This window comes from Zea mays, chromosome 5 (assembly GCF_902167145.1).
Source record: "Zea mays cultivar B73 chromosome 5, Zm-B73-REFERENCE-NAM-5.0, whole genome shotgun sequence".
In the NCBI taxonomy this organism is placed as follows: domain Eukaryota; kingdom Viridiplantae; phylum Streptophyta; class Magnoliopsida; order Poales; family Poaceae; genus Zea; species Zea mays.
Window position 1 is genome coordinate 20,056,765 of NC_050100.1, and position 23,330 is coordinate 20,080,094.

A 23,330-nucleotide genomic window follows, 5' to 3' on the forward strand; every position below is an offset into this window, starting at 1 on the left:
TTTTCTTTGTACGAGATGCATGTATTTTTTTTGTCAGGACGGATACGGTACTATCCGAATATTGAACCTCGGATACGGGTAGGATACAGAATCACTAATACCCGATAAGTACCCGTAAATCCCAGGGTAGGATATGAGTACGATGCAGTCGGGAACCCGAACCGAAGTGGTGAAGTCATTGTCTAGTGTTTGTGGCTTTGCGCTCGGCATAGGCTGTAGTGCGTGTCAGTGTTTGGTACCCACCACGCATTACGGAGTGTACCACAATGCTTTTGTCAAACTTCTCGTGACCCGAAGGCTCTATCTCCGGGAGGTCGGGCTCCTGCCCTTCTTCTAGAGCTAGGTTTTCTTGGACGTCGGTCACTGCTTCTTCTAGCAAAAACAAGCAATAAACAATACATCAACCAATGCTTTGCTAGGAAAAAGTGTGTCATAATATTGTGATTATCATTTTATGTGACCTACAATGTGTTTGTACTATCATTGGTGTGTTTGTGCCAAAACACACACACATACATACATACGTACATACATATGAAAAATAGGGAAAATGAGAATTAGAAAAAGGAAAAGTTTATTTGGCTTGGTGCGCCGAGTGGGGCAAATCTGGCCCAGACATATGCGACACACAAGCGTGTGAGCGCGGCCCAGCCGGCCCATGATGAGGGAACGACGCGACGGGGCTGGGCCCACACGCCATAGAGAAGGGGGACAGGTCGTCAGTGAGGCTCACTGCGGTTTTCCGCCGTGGCTCCGGTTCCCAGGCAACGACGAGGCATGCTAACACGGGGAGCAGTGGGTGATCACGTGGGCAGGTTTAATTTGGCTGGTGGCGAGCTAGGGCAGGCTGGCCACGGCGGGGTGGCGGGTCACCGCGGTTGTGTTGTCGCCGGTGAGGAGGTAGTGGGTGATCGAGGGTGGGGATGGGTGCCCGGGCCCTGGCCGGCCCAGCCAGACACATATAGTTGGACATGTATACATGTATACGTGGCAGGGTCGCTTGGGAGGCAAGGTGGGGAGGGAGAGGGATGAGAGATGAGTGATGAGGGATGATTCAAATAATATTGGCTATTGAATTTGAGTAAGAAAGAGAGTGTTATTCAACAATCTAAACCGTTGGTTTTGATGATGTATTAAGTCTGGGTGTAATTTGTTTGGTGGATTTACTGGAGGTTATGAATGTAGGAGTGATTAGTTGGAGACGTCTTACATATAAATATGTCAAAATCTAAACTACAATGACTAAATTGCAGTTACATGTCACGATCAACAACCCCGAGAATGTAGAAAGATTTATAGTCGCCCCTTCCACTCAAAAATGTCTACCTGAGCAGCTGAGCTGGCTTATATCTCTGATTTTTTATATGAAATGGATAATGCATGTTAATGCTTATATTTTGTTGCACCACCAGCCAATAACCCTCGCTTTTGTGATTTGTATGGAAATACCCAATTTCATCTAATGAAGGCGTACGATTCTGCTAAAATGTTAACGTAACCTTGACTAACTCGACCAAGGCTGGAAATGGGCGAAGGTAAAATTCACAATTTAGTTTCTTAAAACTGGCAGATGTTCTTGCAGTTTCTAAGGTCTTGTTTGGGATAATTTTAGGTTCCAGCTCTAGTGTAGAGCGGTAGTTTATAATACCAATTTAAATAGTTTTAAAAATATATTTAATCTAAATAATAAACAAAATAATTTATTTAAATGTATTTAATGTAGTACCTAATGACCTGCACCACCAACTCTATTAAATTTTTTGGAGCTGAAGATATCCAAACCGCCTAAAACTCTGAAGCTATAAACGCAACTTGTTTCCTAGACAACGGGCATGCTTTGCACACAGTCTCGAGTAATTCCTGAATGAACAATAACAAAAGTAGCAGTAGGAGCCCTGCCAGCGAACCGCCTACAGCATCCGTTCCTCAAAACATCTCCCTACTCATGTCATCCCTAAACCATCCGTACCTGAAGCTAGCAGCTGTCGGTAAGCAAGAAACGAGCGCGCGTCAGGTTTACTCACCGCAGTCATCTTCCTCGGCGGCGGCCGCAGCCTCAAGCGCGGAGCCGCCTCCACTGGCGAGGGGGAAGGGGCAACCATGGTGGTCCGCGACCGCGAGGCCATGAGCCGGAGGAGCTGCCTCGAGCCCTCGACGGAGATGGATCCTTTGGATTACTCGTGTGGACCCGTCCCTCTCTCGCACTTATGTAAATCTTCGGAGCTAAAATTTTAGCTCTCTAAATCACAATTAAAAAGTTACTAAATAACTTTAGAATTAAAAAGAAATATGAGTTCTTTAATAATACTCTAAATATATATTAAATATATATTATAGTTGTTTTGTGTCTATCCGCATAAAAAAATATGTCACAAATACTATTAATTACTTTTATTATCTATATAATGCAGTCAATATTTTTGTTTAGATAGTTGCTTAATGGTTGTCAAATATAGAAGAAAACGACAGTAAATGAGGATGAGGTTAGATGAGAAGTTGCTAAATTTATGAAGTTCATTTAGAGAACTGTTGGATATGAGTTTTTATGTTAACTACCTAAATTATTGATTTAGAAAGTCGTTTAAACAACTATTGGAGTTCCTAAGTCACACGGTAAGCGATTCCTTGTGGGCTGGCTCATTAAAAAAAAGTAAGACCTTGTTTGGTTTGAGGTAGTCACTTTTAGTTCCTAAATAAGCAAACAAGGTTACTAAAGTAGGGTGACTAAACATTAGTTTTTTAGTCACCAAGGGATGACTAAAAAGGATTAAAGTAGGATTTTTGCTCTCTCCTCTTTCTACGTGCAACGAACAATCACTAAATAATAGGGGTAATGCAGCCATTATTCACACTAAATAATGCTATTTAGTTAGATTGAGTCAATGGAACCAAAAATGGTATTTTAGTGACTAAAGTTTAATCAGTAAAATTTAGTTAGATGATTAAAGGAACCAAATAGGACCTAAATCTCAAGGCCTAGACCGCAAAAGCAGAGATTTTGTGTGGCCTCTCTGGGCCTACTGAAGCAGCCCTCCAGAGATGAGACGTTGTCCCCCTTCTATGGTTTTCTGTTATTTCCGCATCTTCTGTTTTTTCTTGTTCCATGAAGGTAAATCACTGTGTTATTAGGCCCCGTTTTGTTTGGGATAGACTTTAGTCACTTTTAGTTTTTTTAAAAAACAAACAGGGTAATTAAATTGATGTGACTAAACTTTAGTTCTTTAGTCACCAAGAGATGACTAAAAGAGACTAAAATAAAAAATTACCTCACTTGCCCACCTCTCTTTCTCCGTGCAGCAAGCAACCACTAATTAATAGGGGTGATATAGTCATTATTGGCACTAATTAATGCTCTTTAGTCAGATTTACTCACTAGAATCAAACATGGTACTTTAGTGACTAAACTTTAGTCACTAAATTTAGTTAGGCGACTAAAGAAACCAAACATTGCCTTATTTCTTTATCATCTCAAAATATTATAGAAACTTGGGATAACATTTGGGTCTAGAATAAATAGTTTTTTATAAATAAATGTCCAATACTTTATATGTCATTTGTTGAAATAGCACACTGAATTATTAATATACTATTTCCATTTTTTAGATTTCATAATGTTGGTGATGTATGGCTATAAGGGCTATGTATAAATTATTGATCCACTCTTGTACCTACGGTGAAAGGTCTATATTGGCTAAATCAATGTTTAAACACTTTTAGTAAGGCTATTGTATTCAAAGGTGCTTCGAGCTATGACAAAGCCAAAGAAGATTGAATAGACATCAAGGGATGTACTGAAATACGGTTAGCGCCATTAAATTTGGGGAGCTCCAATTTGGGAAAAGGTGCAGAGTGGTGTGAAGGATCTTCAAGGGATTGAAACTACAAATGGAGCTTAGACTGCGTATGTACTATTGGCTAGACGCGATGGATGAGCCCTGAGAAGTCCATTGCCAACGTCCTACGTCAAGTGTTCATTGTTGTGCCACATGGGGTTTTTCTCGTGCGACGCAGATACCTAAAGCTATGTTGAGATTGAGCCATGCTGTTGTTGGCCACAACATGGAGGTGGACCAACTCATCTTCCGTTGAGTTGCATGCTTTAAGTCGACTTAGCTTGTCTAGCATAATCTTTATTATCTCCTGGAATCCAACGATATGATTCGCCAAGGACTCCATCGAATCTATTTACACGACCAAATCTACCTGATGTTTGTGGTGGCTTTCACTTCAGCACTAGAACGATCCGGAACAAATCCTCCAAACCAAAACACAGGCTCCGATACCAATTTGTTATAAGCCCAATAGTTAAATAGGAATTTAGACAACGACACGATAGTTTTTTGTGAGGTGGTCAAGTTTTAGCTACAGAAAGCAATTTCTCTTGTTGTATCTAGAGATGTTAGGTCATCTCCAACAGATCTCCTATCACATATTCACATCCCCTGTTTCATCCCCGTGTGTTAAACAATATCATCTACAGTGTCGTGTCCCTTGTTCTACACGATCCACCAAAGACGACCTTAATGAGTACCTGAGTACCAAATAGATTTATCCGATAAAGAGACATGCATGGATAATTTTATGTACTTATGGGTGTATTGATGGAAAAATCCTCTACCTATCGGGTAGGCATGTGTAGGTGTGTATATATATAATATCCATATCCGTCTACCCACGGATAAAAAATATCCATATTAGACAACTAGCCATCCTACTTGAATGTTAATTTTATTATCTATTTATTATCAATTGTTATTTATTTGTCATTTCTGATATGCTAGTGTCAAATATGTACATGTGATGTACTAATTTTGATCATTAGTCTTTTGCGCTTGCCATATATGATTAATCAATGCGTAGTCATAGAGAGAGAGAGATTTTCCTATGTTGTATAGGGATACAGATAACCTGATAGATAAAACCATACTTAACAAATACGAGTATGGGAAGACATTGGTCATTGGATACATATCTATTGCCATGACTAGTTTCACCTTATCCTTTCTTACAAGGTTGTCTTCATCGGTATTGTCGGTACTTTGAAACTAGGGTACCCTCTCCAACTGTGATCACGAGAACGAAGAAGTGTCCGGCCGATTTGCTGACCAGGGATCACAGATGGATTGGAGGGGATTGTGAAGAAAATTAGTTCATTTCTCCCTCAATTTCCTCCAATGATCTCCCGTGATTATGGATGGCAATGGATGTGATTTATCTGCGTACCCGCGGATAAAAAACCTGTTGGGCACGATTTTCGGTACGAGCCTGTACCCGTGGATACGGATACGAGTAGCATTTGATATCCGTGGATATTTTTAAAATGGGTACGAAAAATATCCGTTAAAGTAACCTGACATGTGGGGTCACTGGAGTTTGGAACCACTTCACGGACCACAGCCAGCCCAAGTCCCGTCGTGACCCGTCCATCTCCTGACCGTCTAGCCTTCCGAATCCCCAATTGTGTTTTTATCATATTTAAATTTACTGGATAAATATGTTATCATATTTGAATTTGCTGGATTTTAATATGTTGTATGTGTAGTGGGCACATGGATATATCCGTGGATATCCATTACCCGCGGGTAACGAATGTGAGTACTATTTTTTATTCGTAGCGGGTAACGGGTACGAGTTCGGATATAAGTCGCGGATATGAATGTCCAGAGACACTATCCACGGATAGTTTATTCATTGCCATCCCTACCCGTGATCACTTTATCATCAAATCAACCCCTAGAAAAGGTTATTTTTATACGCTATAAAGAAGAGAATCTTCTTTATATTTAATTTACATAAATATACTGCCTCAAACATTTGTTCTCCGCTAGTTTCATTTTTTACTAAAATATGATAAATAAAAAAAAGATGGAGTACATGCTAAACCGCTAGCCTCTACAAGATTATCGCGGCTTCGCTAACAATATAGGCCAAGCCCACTAGCATTCTCTAACAATATTATCCATGATCAAACGTGTATTTTCACAACAATATCGTCGTTGCCAGTCAGGACTCAAGACTCAGGACACGAGCGCGCACTGGTGTCTGGTGCTGGCGTGCTGCCGCTGTCCTGATCCGCCGGCGACCGCCACACGTGCCTGCCTGGTGCTGCCGCAGTCCTGATCCTGCCGAAAAGGTGGATTGAGATTGGGTTGGCAGCTGACCGCTCTGCGACTACCGCGTCGTGTCGTGTGAGCAACGTCGCTATCCCTGTCCGTACTCTACTCCATCTCATCTCATCTCCATTGTTGCTGTGGCGAATCCATAAAATATAATAATAGTAATACAGAAAAGCAAATGGATGGGTCAACATCAATACGAGAATGGAACACGCGGCGTGGCGCGCAGCACGAGCTTGGACTTCCTCTTCACGGTGATCCCGAACGCCTCGCTCATGTCGAGCACCTTCCCGTCGCCGTCCGGGAGCGTCCAGTCGAAGTGGTAGAGGAGGCCCGCGAGCGCCAGCTCCATGTTGACGAGCCCCAGCGACATGCCGGGGCACATCCGCCTGCCGGCGCCGAACGGGATGAACTCCATGTCGGCGCCTCTGAAGTCGACGGCGCCGCCGCCACCCTCGAACCGCTCCGGCCGGAACGCCTCGGGGTCGCCCCAGTACGCGGCGTCCCTCGCGATCGCCCACGCGTTCACCAGCACCTTGGTGCCCCGGGCCACGTCGTAGCCCATCACCCGGCACGCCTCGCGGCACTCCCGCGGCAGCAGGAACGGCACGGGCACGTGCAGCCGCAGCGTCTCCTTCACCACCAGCGGCAGGTACCTCAGCCTCGCCGTGTCGGCCTCGCCGAGCCTCCGCTGCCCCCTGAAGGCCTCCCGCATTTCGGCCTGGGCCCTGCGCATCACCCGCGGGTTCCTCGTCAGCTCCGACAGCGCCCACTCCAGGGTCGTCGCCGAGGTCTCGCTCCCCGCCGAGAAGATCTCCAGGACGACGGTGGAGATGACGTCGGTGGTGAGCGGGCACTGCGCGTCGTCGCCGCCGTCCCTCTGCAGCCTCAGCAGCACGGCCAGTAGGTTGTTGTCCTTCTCCTCCTCCTCCCGTTCTCCCCGCCCGCCGTCGCCGGCGGCGGTCTGCAGCTGCTCGCGGATGATGTCGCCCATAATGTCGCGGACGTTCCGGTTGCACCGCTCGGTCTCCCGCAGCGCGCGGCTGAGGCGGCGCACCAGCCGCGACGACGGGTACAGGTCGGCCAGGTTGAAGCCGGAGGTGAGCACCACGGCCCTGTGGAGCTCGCGCAGGAACTCGTCCCGCCGCGCGCACCGCCCGCCGACGGCCGACCGCACCACGGTGTCGTTCATGGCGCGGCAGGCCCGCTCGCCGATGTCCACCACCGCGCTGCCGCCGGCGCAGGAGTCGGCCACGGACCGGAGCAGCCCCGCGGCCTCCTCCTCACGGATGCGGCGGAACGACTGCACGCGGCGCGCCGAGAAGAGCTCCAGCACGCAGATCCGCCGGAGCTGGCGCCACAGCTCGCCGTAGGGGGAGAAGAGGATGTCGCGGCCGCCGAGGCTGAACACGTCCAGCGTCGGCGTCTGGTGCCGGCTGGCGAACGCCGCGTCGTGGGTCTTCAGCACCTCCCTGGCCGCCTCGGCCGAGGACACCACCAGCGTGGGCACGGCGCCCAGCCGGAGCAGCATCACCGGGCCGTGCTGGATGGACAGCTCGCGCATGGCGCGGTGAAGGAGGCCGCCGTGGCGCGACGCGAGGAGGTGGTGGAGGCTGCCGATCACCGGCAGCTGCCGTGGCCCCGGAGGCAGACGCAGAGGCGGCTTCCCGGGCTGCCATGGGGCGGCCGGGAAGTACTTGTTGACGACAACGAGTTTGACGAGGAGCAGGGGTAGCACGAGGAGCAGGCCAAGCAGCAGCAGCAGCAACGTCCCCTCCATTCTTTCTTTAGACCGACTCCAGCGACCAGCAACTAGCATCCCTCCTATAAAACGCTCATACGGTTCATTATATATAGGTTCTCTTCTTATCTTCTACTAGGTATATACCCGTGCGTTGCAACGGGAACACTTTGTACATGTATATATCATTGTTTTGTTTAGTAATGCTATCAAGAATTAATTTAACAATCATAACAAATGTTGAAGTCTGCCATTTGGAACAATCAAAACTTGGCTCAATGTCACTATTAATTATTAATTAAAATGGTGGCAAAAATGTTGGGTGAGTGTTGTGCGTCCCATTTGGTCTCTAAGAAAACTGTAATGTCAACAAATGTTCAATGTAAGAAAATGATGATGTCTATGCAATAAAATATCACTATTAAGATGGTAATGCTACACCTGAAACAGGGGAAATGGTCTTTTTCCTTGGAGTTGATGGTATTTAGAGCCGCATCTAATGGTAACAATACCTTACAAATGTCAATCAAGTTTTCTAGCATGGCCATTGAGTTATTGAAGAAGCTGTGTGTTGATGTACCCATAACTAAAACATCAATCTGCTCTTTTGTAGTTTAGAAATCCTAGTTTCTGCATGTTGAGTCCTGCAGAAGAATTAAATTGAAAATTGTTTTCAATAAGAAACACATCATTTGGTGCAGATAAATAGACGATTGAAGCGAAATAGGCCGTAAACGTACTGCATTTTGGCTTGTTATGTGGAAACCAAAAGGTTCTTGAGTGTATAATTGTAATTTTAGTGCATGTACTGAACATATGTGCACTTTGTAAGCAAGTATGTTTAGACATTACTTATATCTCTCGTTTTCCAAAAAGATAACAATGGTGGTAATAAAGTATTGACTAAAAAATCAAGAACATTATGTGAACTTGGAGAAAGGGGAACTGAAAGCGGACTCAAGTTTTTTTCTGTTCGAAGTTTCTCCATGTGTAAAATATAAAGTCATGTAAGCTAGTAGTAATAGGATCAGTGAAATTAGTGCTTATATTAAATATCAACGTCACTTCTCGTTCAGTCTTACCTATAGCAATAACCCATAATGAATTATTTAGTTTGGTCTTTTTGTAGGTTATTTTTAGTATTTAGACTCTCTATCAGAGAAAGCCACGTATATCACCCAGGATAATGTATATCACCTAGGATAGATTGTTTTAATTGTTTCTTACTGAAAAGTCACCCATAATGTATTATTTAGTGGACTGAGATATTTTCAGATGTTTTGGACTGCTCTGAACTTCTTCAGTTCGATTACAGGACCAAATTCACCTCCCATTTTCTCCCATTTCTACATAAGGACAGACCGACCTCACTACATCAAAGTGGTTCACCAAGCATAGCTCTTTCACGTTGCTATAGAATTCCCAGGCCAAAAATGCATATATTCAAAGTTATGGTGCCCAAAAGTGGAGCACATCACACTGAACCAAAATTCAGTTAGTTGAAACTGACACCACTCACTACAGCCTGACAGAGCTAGTTTAAGAACATTTTACTTACTATTTTGCATAGTACCAGGCCTCACACTCCACAACAACCTTTCTCTCCTTTCTATGGTCTACCAATTTAGTATAAACACTTTGGCCCAAAACACTATGGATCAGTAACAGTAGGGCTCCAAAGTGAACCACATTCTACTGTCAGAGTTACATTGGTCTGAACAAAAATCAGATAAGAACACACCCTGACAGCCCATCTTCAAGCAACCATTACTCCTCTGTTTATGTAGCATCAAGCCAACCTCTTCTAAAGGAACTTGTTCATTGTTATATGCTCTTCAACTTTGATACAGAGATTGTGGCTAATACTCCATATATCAAGCACAAAAGAATTCCAAAGTTACCCAAAACACACAAATTCAGACTCTGAATTTGTACTAAGTCTGGAGTCCAGAATTTAAACATTACATATTTGGACCAATTGGTGAAGTTCCAAATGAGAACAGGTTTCACAATTGCCATAATAAATTCAGTGAAAAATAAGTTACCTTTTTCTTCACTATCTTCACAAGTATTGGAAGAAGGCCATTATCAATGACCTGCCTATGGACAGGCTCTCCGCAATTATTCAGAAGCATCTCCAATAGCTGAAACAAATAGAAGTGAATCTGAATCAAGACTATAGCTTAACCATAAAAACAACATTCGGCCACGGTAATAGCACACAGATTAATGAAACAGCACAAATCATTTGAATTTTGCTACGCTTTTGATTTTGTTTCAAAATATTGTAAAATGAAATAAAGGGAAAATAGACAAAATAGCAGGTAAAAAATATTTCAATTGATTGGAAGTATCTATATAGAATGATAGCTTGCTAAGTTGACCTACCAGCTCCATTCCTCACTCGAATTAATCTAAACTGACATGTTGCTGCTTGTAAGAACGGAAAAGAGAACCTAATGTACATAACTGACTAATCCAGCTCCATCTCCAGCCTATACATTGATCGATGCTCAGGGAAGAAAAAAATGTGTACATGAATGGATCTAAGGAAAAGAAAACAGTTCATTGTTGTAGCTCTTGATCTGAACGAATCAGGTATCCAATTTTTAGGAACCACTGCAAGGTATTTCTTTGGGAGGTATCGAAGATTTGGTTTGCACTAAGCATGGAATGATGTGTATAATCTGGCATGGGCGGTTGCTGGTTGTTTCGAGGAGCGGCCAGACTTGTGTTTCCGCTTCTGGTTGCCAGCTGTAGAGTTCGCCAATGGTCCGGACCAGGTTGGCACGGTGCTTTTTTCGTAAGGAAATACAGTGCTGAAGGGAGAAGGGTTTGGGGGTTCAAATGAAGGTTCCATGTGGTTCGAACAGCCCAAGGGAAATCCAAGTGCGCCATCCTGATGCGGCGGAGGGAACTTTTCACTCTTGCTCTTCGCATTTGCATGAGTTATTAACCTTCTTTTCTGTAGATAAGAGAGAAAAGATGAAGAATTGTGTTAGCCAAGAGACTAAATTTGGCACCTTTTCAGATGCTACATAACACAGTATATGCAAACGAATTCATGCCAATGAACTGCTAAGTAACTCAAAAAAATATAGGAATATACATCAATATTTGCTTGCAGTTCGGCGTTTGCCTCTGGAGCTGGAACAGCCCTAGGCCGGTCCCGTGTCCTTGTCTTCCTTGTTCCATCTCCATTAGCTCTACCACCAGCAGCCTTTAATCTGTTGTCCATCCAACAAATAAGCCAGTCAGCCAAAAAGCAAACAGAATGTTAGATAAAGTGTAGTAAGACAGTTTAATCTAACAAGGACAATATACAACTGAAAAGAAGGGAGACAAATTGTTTCACGACTCATAGTACTGAGGGAGCCTTGCTTTAGCTCCACCAAGGGATGTTTGTGTTGGATCTAACAGAAGAAATATTTTTTCTCGAACTGGTAAATCCGTCTGCAACCAAGATAGTGTGTTACGTCAAGACCAATTGGTGAAGTTCTAAATGAGAACAGGTTTCACAATTGCCATAATAAATTCAGTGAAAAATAAGTTACCTTTTTCTTCACTATCTTCACAAGTATTGGAAGAAGGCCATTATCAATGACCTGCCTATGGACAGGCTCTCCGCAATTATTCAGAAGCATCTCCAATAGCTGAAACAAATAGAAGTGAATCTGAATCAAGACTATAGCTTAACCATAAAAACACATTCGCACATTATGTAATGTGCGCTAATTAATTTAAAAAAGATGAGAAATGATAGGACATTTAGGTACAGTGACATGCTCCGTAGGGGACGGGATTGTACCCATAGACATGCTCGGCTAGAAACCCAACAACTGGTGGAGCGAATGAAGCTAGAACTAACTCAAAAGAACAGTCCAATTCATAGATGCTTGTCCTTGACCTCTCAGGTACAATCTCAGCAAATATCGGGCTGCACATTAGATAGAATCATTATTGCCAGCACTCAAGAATTTCATAGAGCTACTCTTGCATGTCATAAAATACATTTTATGCCCTGATCAATGAAGTACTAATGCAGAAACGAATGAAACAAATAAAAGGTGAAAATATACTTGCTTGTTAGTTGCAGGACCATTCCAGGAGATGCTCAGACCCATGATAAACATGACAAGTCCATGCAAGGAACCAGAAGAGTTATCAGGGAGCCCCAAAAGCAACAGAGCAGCCAACGGAATAGCAGAAGCTGAGCTTATCTGCGACAGGACTATTCGGCCAGAATTCGGGAAGCAAGTAGCAAAGTGATCCCCCATATTTCCACCTAGCAGCCCTCCAAGTGAGCTTGCCAGTGCAAACGTTATCATCAGGAGCCCAGTTCTGTTGTGCGTAAACCCCATCAACTCCAGCCACATTGGGGCAAAGGGCAGGGCAGACCATGGAAACGAGCCTGTGACACCCTGAGCCAAAATGATCTGAAACGATGAGATCTTCACAACAGCCTTGGCTTTCTCACCAAATCCTTCATCTCTGCCCATGCAGACTTGCGTAACAGCTGCTCGCCACTTTCAACAATAGCCCTAAGTGAATAACGTGTCGGCTGCACTGATTTTTGTTTTCTCCAATGCAACGTGGAGTCCCTTCGACATAATAGAGCATGCGAGCGACTCAGCACAGTCTTTCTAAAACTGCTTCCCTGAGCATATAAAGCTTTGTCACTTTTGGCGAGCGCGAGCCCACGATTACACTGATCCAGTCCAGTGCTGCGATGGGCGTGTGCCGCCGCTCCGAACCGCGGCCTGACGCAACAGGCCAGCACCAGCACCGCCTGCTGTCCACCCTTGCGCGCCACGGCCGCTTCGCCGCCGCCGCGACCCTGTTCTGCACGGTCCACCGCACGACCGACGCCCTCAACGCCATCCTGGCCGCGTTGTGCTGCTCATAGCGGTCGTCCCCGACGCTCCTCCGCGCAGCCCCCGCCATGCTCCTCCGCGCCGCGCCACACGCGGCCCCGACACCGCCACGTCCCGCATCCTCACCGCCGCGCTCTTCCGCGCCGGTCAGCCCTCCGCCGCCGCGGACCTCCTCCGCTGCATGTCGCCGCTCCTCCTCGACCCGGACCCATGCCACTGCCGCGCGGTCCTCACCTCCCTCTGCCGTCGGGGCACGCCGGCCCGGGACGCGCTCACGTTCCTCGACGACATGCGCCGGCCACGTGCAGAGGGGAGGCGAGAGGGGAGGCGGGTGGGCGGGCGGCCAGATCACGGCGGTTTTGCGGTGGGCGGGCGGATTGAGGAGGGCGGGCGGATCGCGGCGGATGCGGCATGCACAGGAGCTGTCGCGCGCGGGGGTTGCGGTGGGCGGGCGAGCGGATCTCGCCGGTCACGGCGGGCGCGCGGTAGCGGCGGGGTTTGCGGGGCTGGCTTGCGAGCGTGAGATCAATTCGGTAACGGAGGTTTCACAGCGTGCGGGCTTGAGGCGTGCGATCGCGGCGGATGCGGGGGACAGGGGCGGGGCAGTCTACAATGGCTCCTTAATAGTTAGTAGAGATTTTTTATCTATTTTTCTTTATTATATTAGTGTCAGTTTCAATATAGTCCTACGTCGTTTTTTTCTTTATCTCTTGGAAATGAACCCGCCGTCCCTCTAGATCCTACGCGCGGCGGCCTCATTCCGTCTGGATCATATAGCGGAACCGTTCGACTATCCACATGTGTTAAATCTGGGTAACCAAACACTTGAACTCGTACAGTCTACCAATCACGCTGATATGCGCATGTTTGGTGATGTAGGGCAGCGTCCCATCCAATCCAATGAATGAGCATTCGAAGGCAACTCAACTCGACCTTTTTCTTTTGGAACAATTGGATCTATACCATTAAAAGATCCAAACTTTAGATATATACCATGGACCCCACATGTCATTGACTCATGTGGACCCACATGTAAGTGAGATAGTAATGGTATGAATCCAAAGTGGTGATCTTTTAATGGTATGGATCCAAATTTCCCTCTTTTGGAACGGAATCAGAAGCATCCATCCACTCGAGACATATTTCTGGGCGAACTGTTCGGTCGAATGGATCGGATTCGGACACGGTGCGCGATCGGCCGCCTTGTCCGTATCGTGTCACCATCCAATCCTTTTCGATTTGGTTGCCTAGAAATATCATATCTACATCGTATAGCAGTGCACTTAACTGTTATATATCTACTAGATCAGGAGGCGCACTTCATGCGCCCTGCAGTAATCATGGCTATTATGAGGCAAGTGGTTTGTGGATCAATTCTTTTTATTATAACCAGAACCAGCAGACTCTGAATGATATATTCTTTTTTTCTCTCAGCACACATTTTATTAATCTAAGAAATTACTAACCTGCTTGATGAGATCTGTCTCAACCATTTCTCTGGTCAACATCCGGAGTGAGATTAAATTATGTATCTGTGTTGCCATATGCAACATCAGTAGGACGACAAAAAACGCAATGAACAAGTACCAACACCGTTATGTGTAATAAGTCGTCTGGAGTTTCCCTCTAGGGGAAGCACGCTGCTGAACTGCATAGCTGAAGCACACCTGCACGATCACAACCATTAACCACCAGGCAGTCCTGGAAATCTATTTCACTATGTACTGAATCAAAATGCAGGGCAAGACTATATAAAAAAACTGACTTTCTTGCCTAGTTCCTGACAAATCCCCGCATCAATCAAGGGAAAAAGGAGCCATACTTTTGCATAATCCTTACTGCCGTAAGCAGGGAGCATCAACGTACTCACGGAATAACGAACTGGATAATAAAGGATTAAAGGTCAACGTACTGCCGTAAGGAGGTAGCAGAGAGATTGGAGCTAGGCTAGGTGCGAAAACGGTCTGAAACCGATAAACACTAAGACGATTTTTGTTTTTTATTATTTTTTTTCCTGGAAACGAAATCGAAAACGATAACTCTAAAAACGAAAATGACATCAGTAATTTAGAAAAACTGGAAACTAAAGTTTAGTACTAAAAATACATTGGTTACGGTCGAAACCTAAAATGCATTGAAAACGGCCCTCTTCATGGTATGATCTATATTTTCTATAAAAAAAATGTAAAATAAATTTCTGGAGCATTATTCAGGATGAGTTCATTACGTACCATGGTAAGTGTGACTATCATGATGCAATAGTACAATTAGAGGCTAGCTCAGCTGGACAACCGCGCAACTCTATTGGTAAATTTATCCACCATGACAATATAGCCAACCTACAGCACATGAATAAAGGTAATCTAGAATTCAAGGATGGGTTACATGATATACCTTAGTATCTTTCTCACTCATCATCCAGAATTGGATTGTCTTCGTTCTTCAACGGAACATAGGAGCTGCTCCGGCGTTTATTTCCTGTACTATAAGATAAAGAGATGGCTGGTAGTAGCACATAATAGATGGATGGCAGTAGCACAGAACAACAAATAGACTATATAGGCATGCTTTACATAGTAACGACAAATACATGGCTGGTAGTAGCACAGAACGACAAAAAGAAATAGTAGAAGCACCAAAGGAAGCAACGTTTCTGGTTTGTTCAGGCCTAGACTATATAGGCATGCTTTACACATCGCGAGTATGGTCCTCGCAGGATTGCACGCATAGCATAGCTATGACCAAGCAACAAAAGGCATATCTTGCAGTCAAGCACACAGCATAGCGCTGTCCATATCTTACAAGCATAAAACCATACGCCCTACACAGTAGGGGGGAAGTTCTAACAACAACCTAGATGAACTGGGATAGTTCCCAAAAGCGATCCTCAGTTCCCAAAAGCGGGCCTCCATAGCTGGTGGTGCTCGTGTCCAAAAGCACTGCAACTAAAAAAAAGGTAGCAATCAATTAACAAGTTTTGGCAAGCATTGCAATCTCAAATATAACATGAGGCAACAACTAATTGACGCGTTGAAATCCAGAGGTACTTGTTTGTGTCAATCGCTCTTTTTCTACAAAATATGATTAAATGTTGTTTGCAAAGTAACTTAATCTCTTCTCCATTACCATTTCTTTCATGGTCTTGTATTGCAACTCTTGGTGCAAATGTTTTTCTTTTGTCCTGGAATGATGTAGCTGCTTAAGGCAAGCTACGTAGCGTTGAAATCCAGAGGTACTTGTTTTTGTCAATCGCTCTTTTTCTACAAAATATGATTAAATGTTGTTTGCAAAGTAACATAATCTTTTCTCCATTACCATTTCTTTCATGGTCTTGTATTGCAACTCTTGGTGCAAATGTTTTTCTTTTGTCCTGGAACAATGTAGCTGCTTAAGGCAAGCTATGTAGCTACTGCTGCATCCAAGATCTCTTGGAGTCTTGGGTTATGAGCAACTATTGTACAAAATAAGAGAACTCTCTTTTTACCTTCTCAGTTGATTTATCAAGAAATTGCATCTGACCTTAAAATAGTTATCAATCTGTGTGACTTCTTTGGGGGAGCACTATTAATCTGTGCTTGGAATGTTTCTGTTGTTTATCTGAATTGAAAGGCTGTAATGTTACATTCTTTTTGCACCAGAAAAGAAATTATGATTATCGAATCTCAATGTATTGTTCCTTTCTTTTTTGTCTTTCGTTTTGGGTTTTGGGTTATACCACGATGGCACTCAGTCTCCTTAATAAAGTGCAGGAACCCCTGGAGATTGGAGGCATATCATTAAGCAAATTGGGGTTTAGGGTTGCCTAGTACCCACTGCCTTATACTACATGCAATTGGAACACTTGGAAGCATATATCTCATGAAGTTGTAGGGGAGAATTGGACATACCGTTACTCAGCATCAACGTCTGCGGAACCAGCAGCATCGTCATCTCCTGTGCCATCATCTCTAAAAAGTTTCTTGACAACCTTCTTGGAAGGCGATGTGCGATACCTATGTAAAGTTTGGTCCCATGGCATGCATGTAAACGTGATGACATGATATGGGAATAACAGGGTAGGTAGATTGCTTGGCATGGAGCTAACCTTTTTCCAGTAACACCTTTATGAGTCTTGTTTGTAGACCCATCTAGCACACTGTAAGCAGCTCCTGATGGCGTCTGCACGTTAGGCGGAGAAGTGATAATTTCTGTTCCTAGCAGCAGATTGGCTCCCTGATGTGTGGCTGTCTGTAAATTACACTGCAATGAAAAGACATGTCTAGGGCTTGTTTCTTAGTGTCTATGGAAGGAGAACATTGCTCTATACTGTAGGTAGCTATTTTTCCTCATTGAGTACAACAGCGAACCTTGGCGCTAGACGAAACTTTGTGACTCTCTGGTGTCAGCGACGGCTCGCGGATGAAGGCAGCCCCCTTGTTTTGTGTGACACCTAATCCTTGTCCTGGTGCGGAGTTAGCAGGCGGACAAAAAAATAGGTTAGAGCCAGAAGAGTTGCAGTTGATGGGGAGAGGGCGCAGTGAAAAGACCTGCACTCAAAAAGAAACATACTCAGTTAGAAGGGGGGAATGCCTGACCTTGCGGAAGTATGGTCGACGATGGCTGTGAGGACGATGTAGTTGGAAGTATGTTGCCACCATCGATTTCTGCGTTTATAGCATTCACTTGGAAGGAAACACTGCTATAAATAATTGTGCTTTCAGTGAAGCTAACATTCCACTCGAAAGACTTTTCCAGTAGATTTGTAATTTCTCTTGGAATGAAACCGGGTGGATTAGTCGAGATGAGGGCGTCCACATTTTTTTTAATGAGGCGCTGCGCCATTCGTCCAAAGAAGATAAACTCGGCGGTGTCAGTATCGTCTTCAGCGGTGAGGGATATCTTGTACCTGCACAGAGCGGTTTGATTGTTGGACATCACAAATCATGAAATTTGTAGACGGTGAAACCCTTAGTTCAATTTAGTTCTAAATTTTGTCCTAGACACTAAAGGTCTCCTTTAGTTGCCATAGTTTGCTTTCACGGCTTTTCTTTCAGCTATATCAGCAAAACAAGCACACTTGCAAAAACTGGCATAGGCCATTCTACACAGAAATTGATGAAACTGAAGTTTCTCAGTGATGTAAATGGATATTGATGAAACTATGATGTGCGCTGACAATCTCTTTTTTAATGCAGATCTGAATTAAACTACAAGATATCAGGGCAGATGGACATGTCCCGAATGGAGACGTTGTATCATGCTGACAAGGAGAAGACCGAAGCACTTATCCTGGAGCTGGTCGTGTGGCTTCATCATCTAATCAGCAAATCAGGAAACACCAGTGGAGGTGTAAGGTCTCCTATCAAATCTCCAGTCAGCTCACCAACACAAAAGGGTGCTGCAGTGACACTGTTGTCGGGCAAAACAAACAATTTGCCACCGATTCTCACCCAAGAGGACCAGGATATGCTAAGGGGTGTTAAGTATAGGAAATTTGTTCTAGAAATAAGCAAAAGTCAAGAGTTTGACACAAAGTCAAGTCACAGCAAACAGAGTAGGTTGAGCAAGAGCAACAGCCACTCTCCGGCTAGTGGCAGCAGAAAAGACTTGTTCCCAGCACTAAACTTCACTAAAGCTAAGATACTATAACTGCACAAGCCACATACTGGACAATCTCCATCATAGCAACTCTTGTGGTGATTTTTACATCTTTTTTATTATTTACTTGCAAATTGCAATATGCAACTGAAAGGGGTAAAGTTGGTCTGTGTCTATCATGCTCAGTGTGTCTAGTTTGGAACGCCCTTTTAGAGAATTCACTGTTTCATACAAATTCCTGTTGGGTCTGGTTCGGTCGGCTCGGGTTCATTTGCTATCCAGGGGCACCAAAACGAAAAAAACTCTCCTCTTTCAGGCGTAAAGAGTATTTTAATGGGCCCCCTGGCACCCAGCTAACAGCTACAATTTGACAGCGCCTCCCCCCCCAAAAAAGTGACTTTTGCTGTGTTCTATAGGCTAGAGCTAATAATACGAAGTCGTGATGTCCCACAACAAATTTTTCGTAAGGGAATATCTAGGCCTTTTGCTCAAGCAAACTGCTGAGAGAGCAACTCAAATAAAAGATATGTGGGTAGAGAAAGCTAAAATTAAACCACTTAGTCTCATCGAAATAGTATAAGTCGGGTAGCATGAATGCATCTATCAGAAATTATCTTGTGCTGGACAAAATTTTCAAGCTAGTCATTCTTAAATACTTATCCTTATATCTTTGCTTTTCAGTGTGCAGACATCCATATCGATGCAGTTCTTTCGACGCTTCTTCTTGCTGTATTTTTTGGTTTTCCATATCTACTTCTGTGAGGCAAAAACTGTTTCTTTCAGTATTGTCGGCGTTTCGAGACCGGGTGAATGTCGCTGCGTGCCCCAGCCCAGATGGGTCGAGCGCGAAGGGCGAGCACGAAGGGGGGAAGCGAGGTGGCCGGAGACGGGCGTGAGAGAGGTGGAAATCCCGCGGCCTTCGTGTTCGTCCCGCGCCCAGGTCGGGTGCGCTTGCAGTAGGGGGTTACAAGCGTCCATGCGGGTGAGGGAAGCGAGCGGCCCCAAGAGAGCGCCTGTCCCGTCCTCGTCCCCGCGCGGCCAACCTTCTCTAAGAGGGCCTTGGTCCTTCCTTTTATAGTCGTAAGGAGTGGATCCAGGTGTACAACGGGGGTGTAGCAGAGTGCTACGTGTCTAGCGGGGGAGAGCTAGCGCCCTAAGTACATGCCAATGTGGCAGCCGGAGAGATCTTGGCACCCAGCTGGTGTGATGTCGTGGCCGTCGGAGGAGCAACGAAGCCTGGCGGAGGGACAGCTGTCGGAGCGGTTGAGTCCTTGCTGACGTCCTCCTGCTTCCGTAAGAGAGCTGAGAGCCACCGTCGTCACAGGGCTTGCGGGGCGCCATCATTGCCTATCTGGTGGAGCTAGCCAGATGGGACACCGGTCTTGTTCTCTGTGGCCCGAGTCGGCTCGGGGTAGGGTGATGATGGCGCTTCCTGTTGACGTGGCTGGCCTGCGCCCTAGGTTGGGCGACGTGGAGGCTCCTCCGAAGCCGAGGTCAAGTCTGTCTTCCATGGCCAAGGCCGAGTCCGAGCCCCTGGGTCGGGCGAGGCGGAGGTCGTTCGGCAGAGGCCAGGGCGGAGTCCGAGCCCTGGGGTTGGGCGGAGCGGAGTTCGTCGTCTTCTGGGGCTGAGCCCGAGTCCGAGCCCTGGGTCGGGCAGAGCGGAGTTCGCCGTCTTCTGGGGCTGAGCCCGAGTCCGAGCCCTGGGTCGGGCAGAGCGGAGTTCGCCGTCTTCCGGGACTTTAGCCCGAGTCCGAGCCCTGGGTCGGGCGGAGCGGAGTTCGCCGTCTTCCGGGACTTAGCCCGAGTCCGAGCCCTAGGTCGAGCGGAGCGGAGTTCGCCGTCTTCCGAAACTTAGCCCGAGTCCGAGCCCTGGGTCGGGCGGAGCGGAGCTTCCTGTGTTGCCTTTGGCAGGGACTGACTGCCTGTCAGTCTCACTCTGTCAAGGGGCGCTGCAGTCGGAGTGGCGCAGGCGGCGCTGTCCTTCTGCCAGGCCGGTCAGTGGAGCGGCGAAGTGACGGCGGTCACTTTGGCTCTGCCGGGGGGCGCGCGTCAGGATAAAGGTGTCAGGCCACCTTTGCGTTAAATGCTCCTGCGATTCGGTCGGTCGGTGCGGCGATTTAGTCAGGGTTGCTTCTTAGCGAAGGCAGGGCCTCGGGCGAGCCGGAGATGTGTCCGCCGTTGGAGGGGGGCCTCGGGCGAGACGGAAATCCTCCGGGGTCGGCTGCCCTTGTCCGAGGCTAGGCTCGGGCGAGGCACGATCGAGTCGCTCGTACGGACTGATCCCTGACTTAATCGCACCCATCAGGCCTTTGCAGCTTTATGCTAATGGGGGTTACCAGCTGAGAATTAGGAGTCTTGAGGGTACCCCTAATTATGGTCCCCGACAGTAGCCCCCGAGCCTCGAAGGGAGTGTTAGCACTCGCTTGGAGGCTTTCGTCGCACTTTTTTGCAAGGGGACCAGCCTTTCTCGGTTGCATTTTGTTCCGGTGGGTGCGCGCGAGCGCACCCGCCGGGTGTAGCCCCCGAGGCCTCGGAGGAGTGGTTTCACTCCTCCGAGGTCTTAATGCCTCGCGTAATGCTTCGGCTGGTCTGGTTGTTCCCTCATGCGAACTGGCCGTAGCCCGTGTGTACGGTCGGGGCCCAAGTTCTCGGGCTGGTATGTTGACGCTGTCAACGGTTCGGCCGGAGCCGGGTTTGCGGGAGCAGCCCCCGAGCCTCCGCACAGGGCAAGAGGGCGATCAGGGACAGACTCGGCTTTTTTACATACGCCCCTACGTCGCCTTTCCGCAAGGAGGAGGGGGGAGAGCGCCATGTTACCCTCGATGGGCACCGAACATGGTGTCTCCGGTGAGCTGCAAGCGGGTAATCCGAGTGGACGTCCGTGCCCCGTTCGTTAGGGGTCGGCTAGGGGCCCAGAGGCACGCCCAAAAGTACCTGCGGGTGATCTGCCGGACCCGGTCCCCTGGCGACGGGGTCCGAGGGCTCGATGCCTCCCTCCGATGGGATTCCGTTACAAGATCGCTCCCGATGGTCTCGGAAATGTCCTAGGGTACCTCGGGAGCGCAGCCCGAGCCTCGGCTATGTATCGAACGTACCCCTGGTCATCCCTCGCTCGGCGCCTGAGGCGACTGTGAACCCTTCGGGGGCCAGCCTTCGAACCCCTGATCAGTAATGGGCGCGGAGCCCGTGTAGCCTGAGGCGGCCGTGGAACCCTTCGGGGGGGGGCGGCCTTCAAACCTCTGACCAGTAGTGGGTGTAGGGCCCACGCGATCTGAGGCGGCTGTTGAACCCTTCGGGGGGCCAGCCTTCGAACCTCTGATCAGTAAGGAGGCTCGAAGCCTGGTTCCTTCACGGGGAAGGATCCTTTTCGGGGTATCCCCCTTTCCCGGTCCCTGTTGCAAGAGATAGAGAAAGAGGAAAAAAGGAAAAGGATACGAAATTGAACGACGTGGCGTACCTTTTTTGGTGCGGTTATTACGGCGAAGGCGAAGCGTCGCCCGCTTCTCCTGCCAGAAGCGCCGCCTGTCTCGCCGCGGAGTTAATGCGACGGGGCGAGTGGTTGGTGGGGCGGTCGTCGCGCGTGCGCGAGCCGTTCGAGGAACGGATCACGGGCGCGTCGTCTTCACGCCGTGAGAGGGGGTTCTCTTGCTGCCCCTGGATGGGACGTGAGCTTGGCTGACGACGTGACCGCTGCTCCCGCCCGCCTGCCACCGTCATTACTGCCGGCCCACTTTCGGCTGCATTGACCGTCGCGCCAGGCTGGCGCTGCTGGGTCGTGCGCTGGGTCGCCTCGAGTCGCGGTATTGGTTCCGCAACCGAAGAGGCGCGGTGGTGGCGCAAGTGGCGGTGCAGTTGCTTGCATACAGCATCCGGCGCGCCGGTTGCGTGACGTGTGGGCCTGGGCCTCTAGGCTGGGCGCGTTGGGAGTCGGAGAAGCGCGTCCACTTGGCGCGGTTGCATGCCGCCTGCATGGCTGCCCGCCTCTCTTGCCCGTTGGTCTGGGCAAAAGTGGAGGGTCACATGTAACTGCTGGGCGGTTGAGTGCACCACGCGCGGCGGTTTGGCTTCTTCTGCTCCGAGTCGGTTTGCATGACATGCGGGACCCAGCCCCCGCGCCGCAGGGGAGGGCCTTGGAACGTGTTGGAGAAGACTCAGCCCATGACGGTTAGGGGCGCGAGCAGGGAGAGTTGCCTTTAAAAGGCGGGCGCCCCCTTTCGGAAGGCGATCATGTCTTCTTGCTCCCTTATGCATCACGTCTCTCCACCTTCCACGCCCCCGGATGGGGGATACCCGCCGTCTTTTCGCCTCATCGTTGGAGGAACGCAACTCCGTGGGAGTTGGTACCTTTCAGCCATCGTTCGGCTTCAAGGATTTTCATCAGCCAGCCCGGCTGTATCCCCCCGCCGGCAGTCACCCAAGACGGTGACCACCAGTTCCTGGGTGGGGAGAAGCAAGCCGGGCTGCGATCTTGGTCCCACCCTTAGCTTCAAGGATGTTCATCATCCTCGCTGGGGTGGGTGCCGGGCTGAGCCGGCGCTCTACCTCCCGCGCGGGTTCGTGGGTCACCCTCTCCCGCGGCGTTCGAGGGAGAGGGCGCTCACTGGCCCTGCGGGCGGCCCGGACTTCGACAACGCGGGGCTGGTCGACGGCGGGCGTCGTCACCTCCAGCGTGTCGGGCTCGTCGGCTGGGCTCCCGGCGGCTCCTCCTGTCGGAGGGCGGCTGCCGCACCGTGTGCACGGGAGGGCCACCCCAGACGCCGCGCGCTGCTAGGGCGGCGTTCGTGTTCTGGGGTGGTCCTGCCTTTGCACCAGCGTGGCATCTTCACGCGGAGGCCGGTGCCCCACTCGTCCGGGAGGATTTGAGTGGGGATCTGCCGGAGGGCTGATGGCCCCTGCCGTCGGTGCCGAAGCGGAGGCGGTTCGAGAAGTCCCCGTCGCCGACGGGATCACCGCCACCATCCGCGCTTCGGGCCTCCGGCCCTTTGTACTTGTCCTCGCCCCTCGAGCGTTGGTGTGGGCGAG

The 23,330-nt window shown here is 48.2% G+C and overlaps 2 protein-coding genes and 1 pseudogene across 10 annotated transcripts in view; all 3 read right to left on the reverse strand.

Annotated features, from left to right (window-relative positions):
* Positions 1–5,799: 5,799 nt before the first annotated feature.
* Positions 5,800–8,497, reverse strand: LOC103626064 (zealexin A1 synthase-like). Its single transcript, XM_008646444.2, has one exon. It carries the CDS (start codon positions 7,933–7,935, stop codon positions 6,310–6,312), a length of 1,626 nt encoding a protein of 541 aa, XP_008644666.1. The 5' UTR covers positions 7,936–8,497; the 3' UTR covers positions 5,800–6,309.
* A 2,195-nt stretch (positions 8,498–10,692) lies between these two features.
* Positions 10,693–11,108, reverse strand: LOC115561817 (serine/threonine-protein kinase pseudogene; annotated as a pseudogene). The gene is made up of 2 exons (NR_164110.1): positions 10,967–11,108; positions 10,693–10,822 (listed from the first exon to the last, which is right to left on the reverse strand). The product of NR_164110.1 is annotated as a serine/threonine-protein kinase pseudogene (transcript).
* Positions 11,109–15,264: 4,156 nt separating this feature from the next.
* Positions 15,265–23,330, reverse strand: part of LOC100383940 (uncharacterized) — a 38,881-nt gene continuing 30,815 nt past the window's right edge. For 4 of the 8 annotated variants that reach the window (XM_020537457.3, XM_020537459.3, XM_020537458.3 and 1 more), the window contains 5 exons: positions 17,306–17,616; positions 17,078–17,172; positions 16,816–16,970; positions 16,619–16,723; positions 15,265–15,676 (listed from right to left, as the gene is read on the reverse strand). In XM_020537457.3, coding sequence (XP_020393046.1) covers positions 16,621–16,723; positions 16,816–16,970; positions 17,078–17,172; positions 17,306–17,616 — 664 coding nt within the window. In that variant the 3' untranslated portion in view covers positions 15,265–15,676; positions 16,619–16,620. The remainder of the gene's footprint in view (positions 15,677–16,618; positions 16,724–16,815; positions 16,971–17,077; positions 17,173–17,305; positions 17,617–23,330) is intronic. The other 4 variants (XM_035958969.1, XM_020537456.3, XM_035958970.1 and 1 more) reach the window with 2 other exon arrangements.

Excerpts from the sequence above, each read along its gene's own strand:
- LOC103626064 (XM_008646444.2), bottom strand. The coding sequence starts at position 7,935 with ATGCTAGTTGCTGGTCGCTGGAGTCGGTCTAAAGAAAGAATGGAGGGG.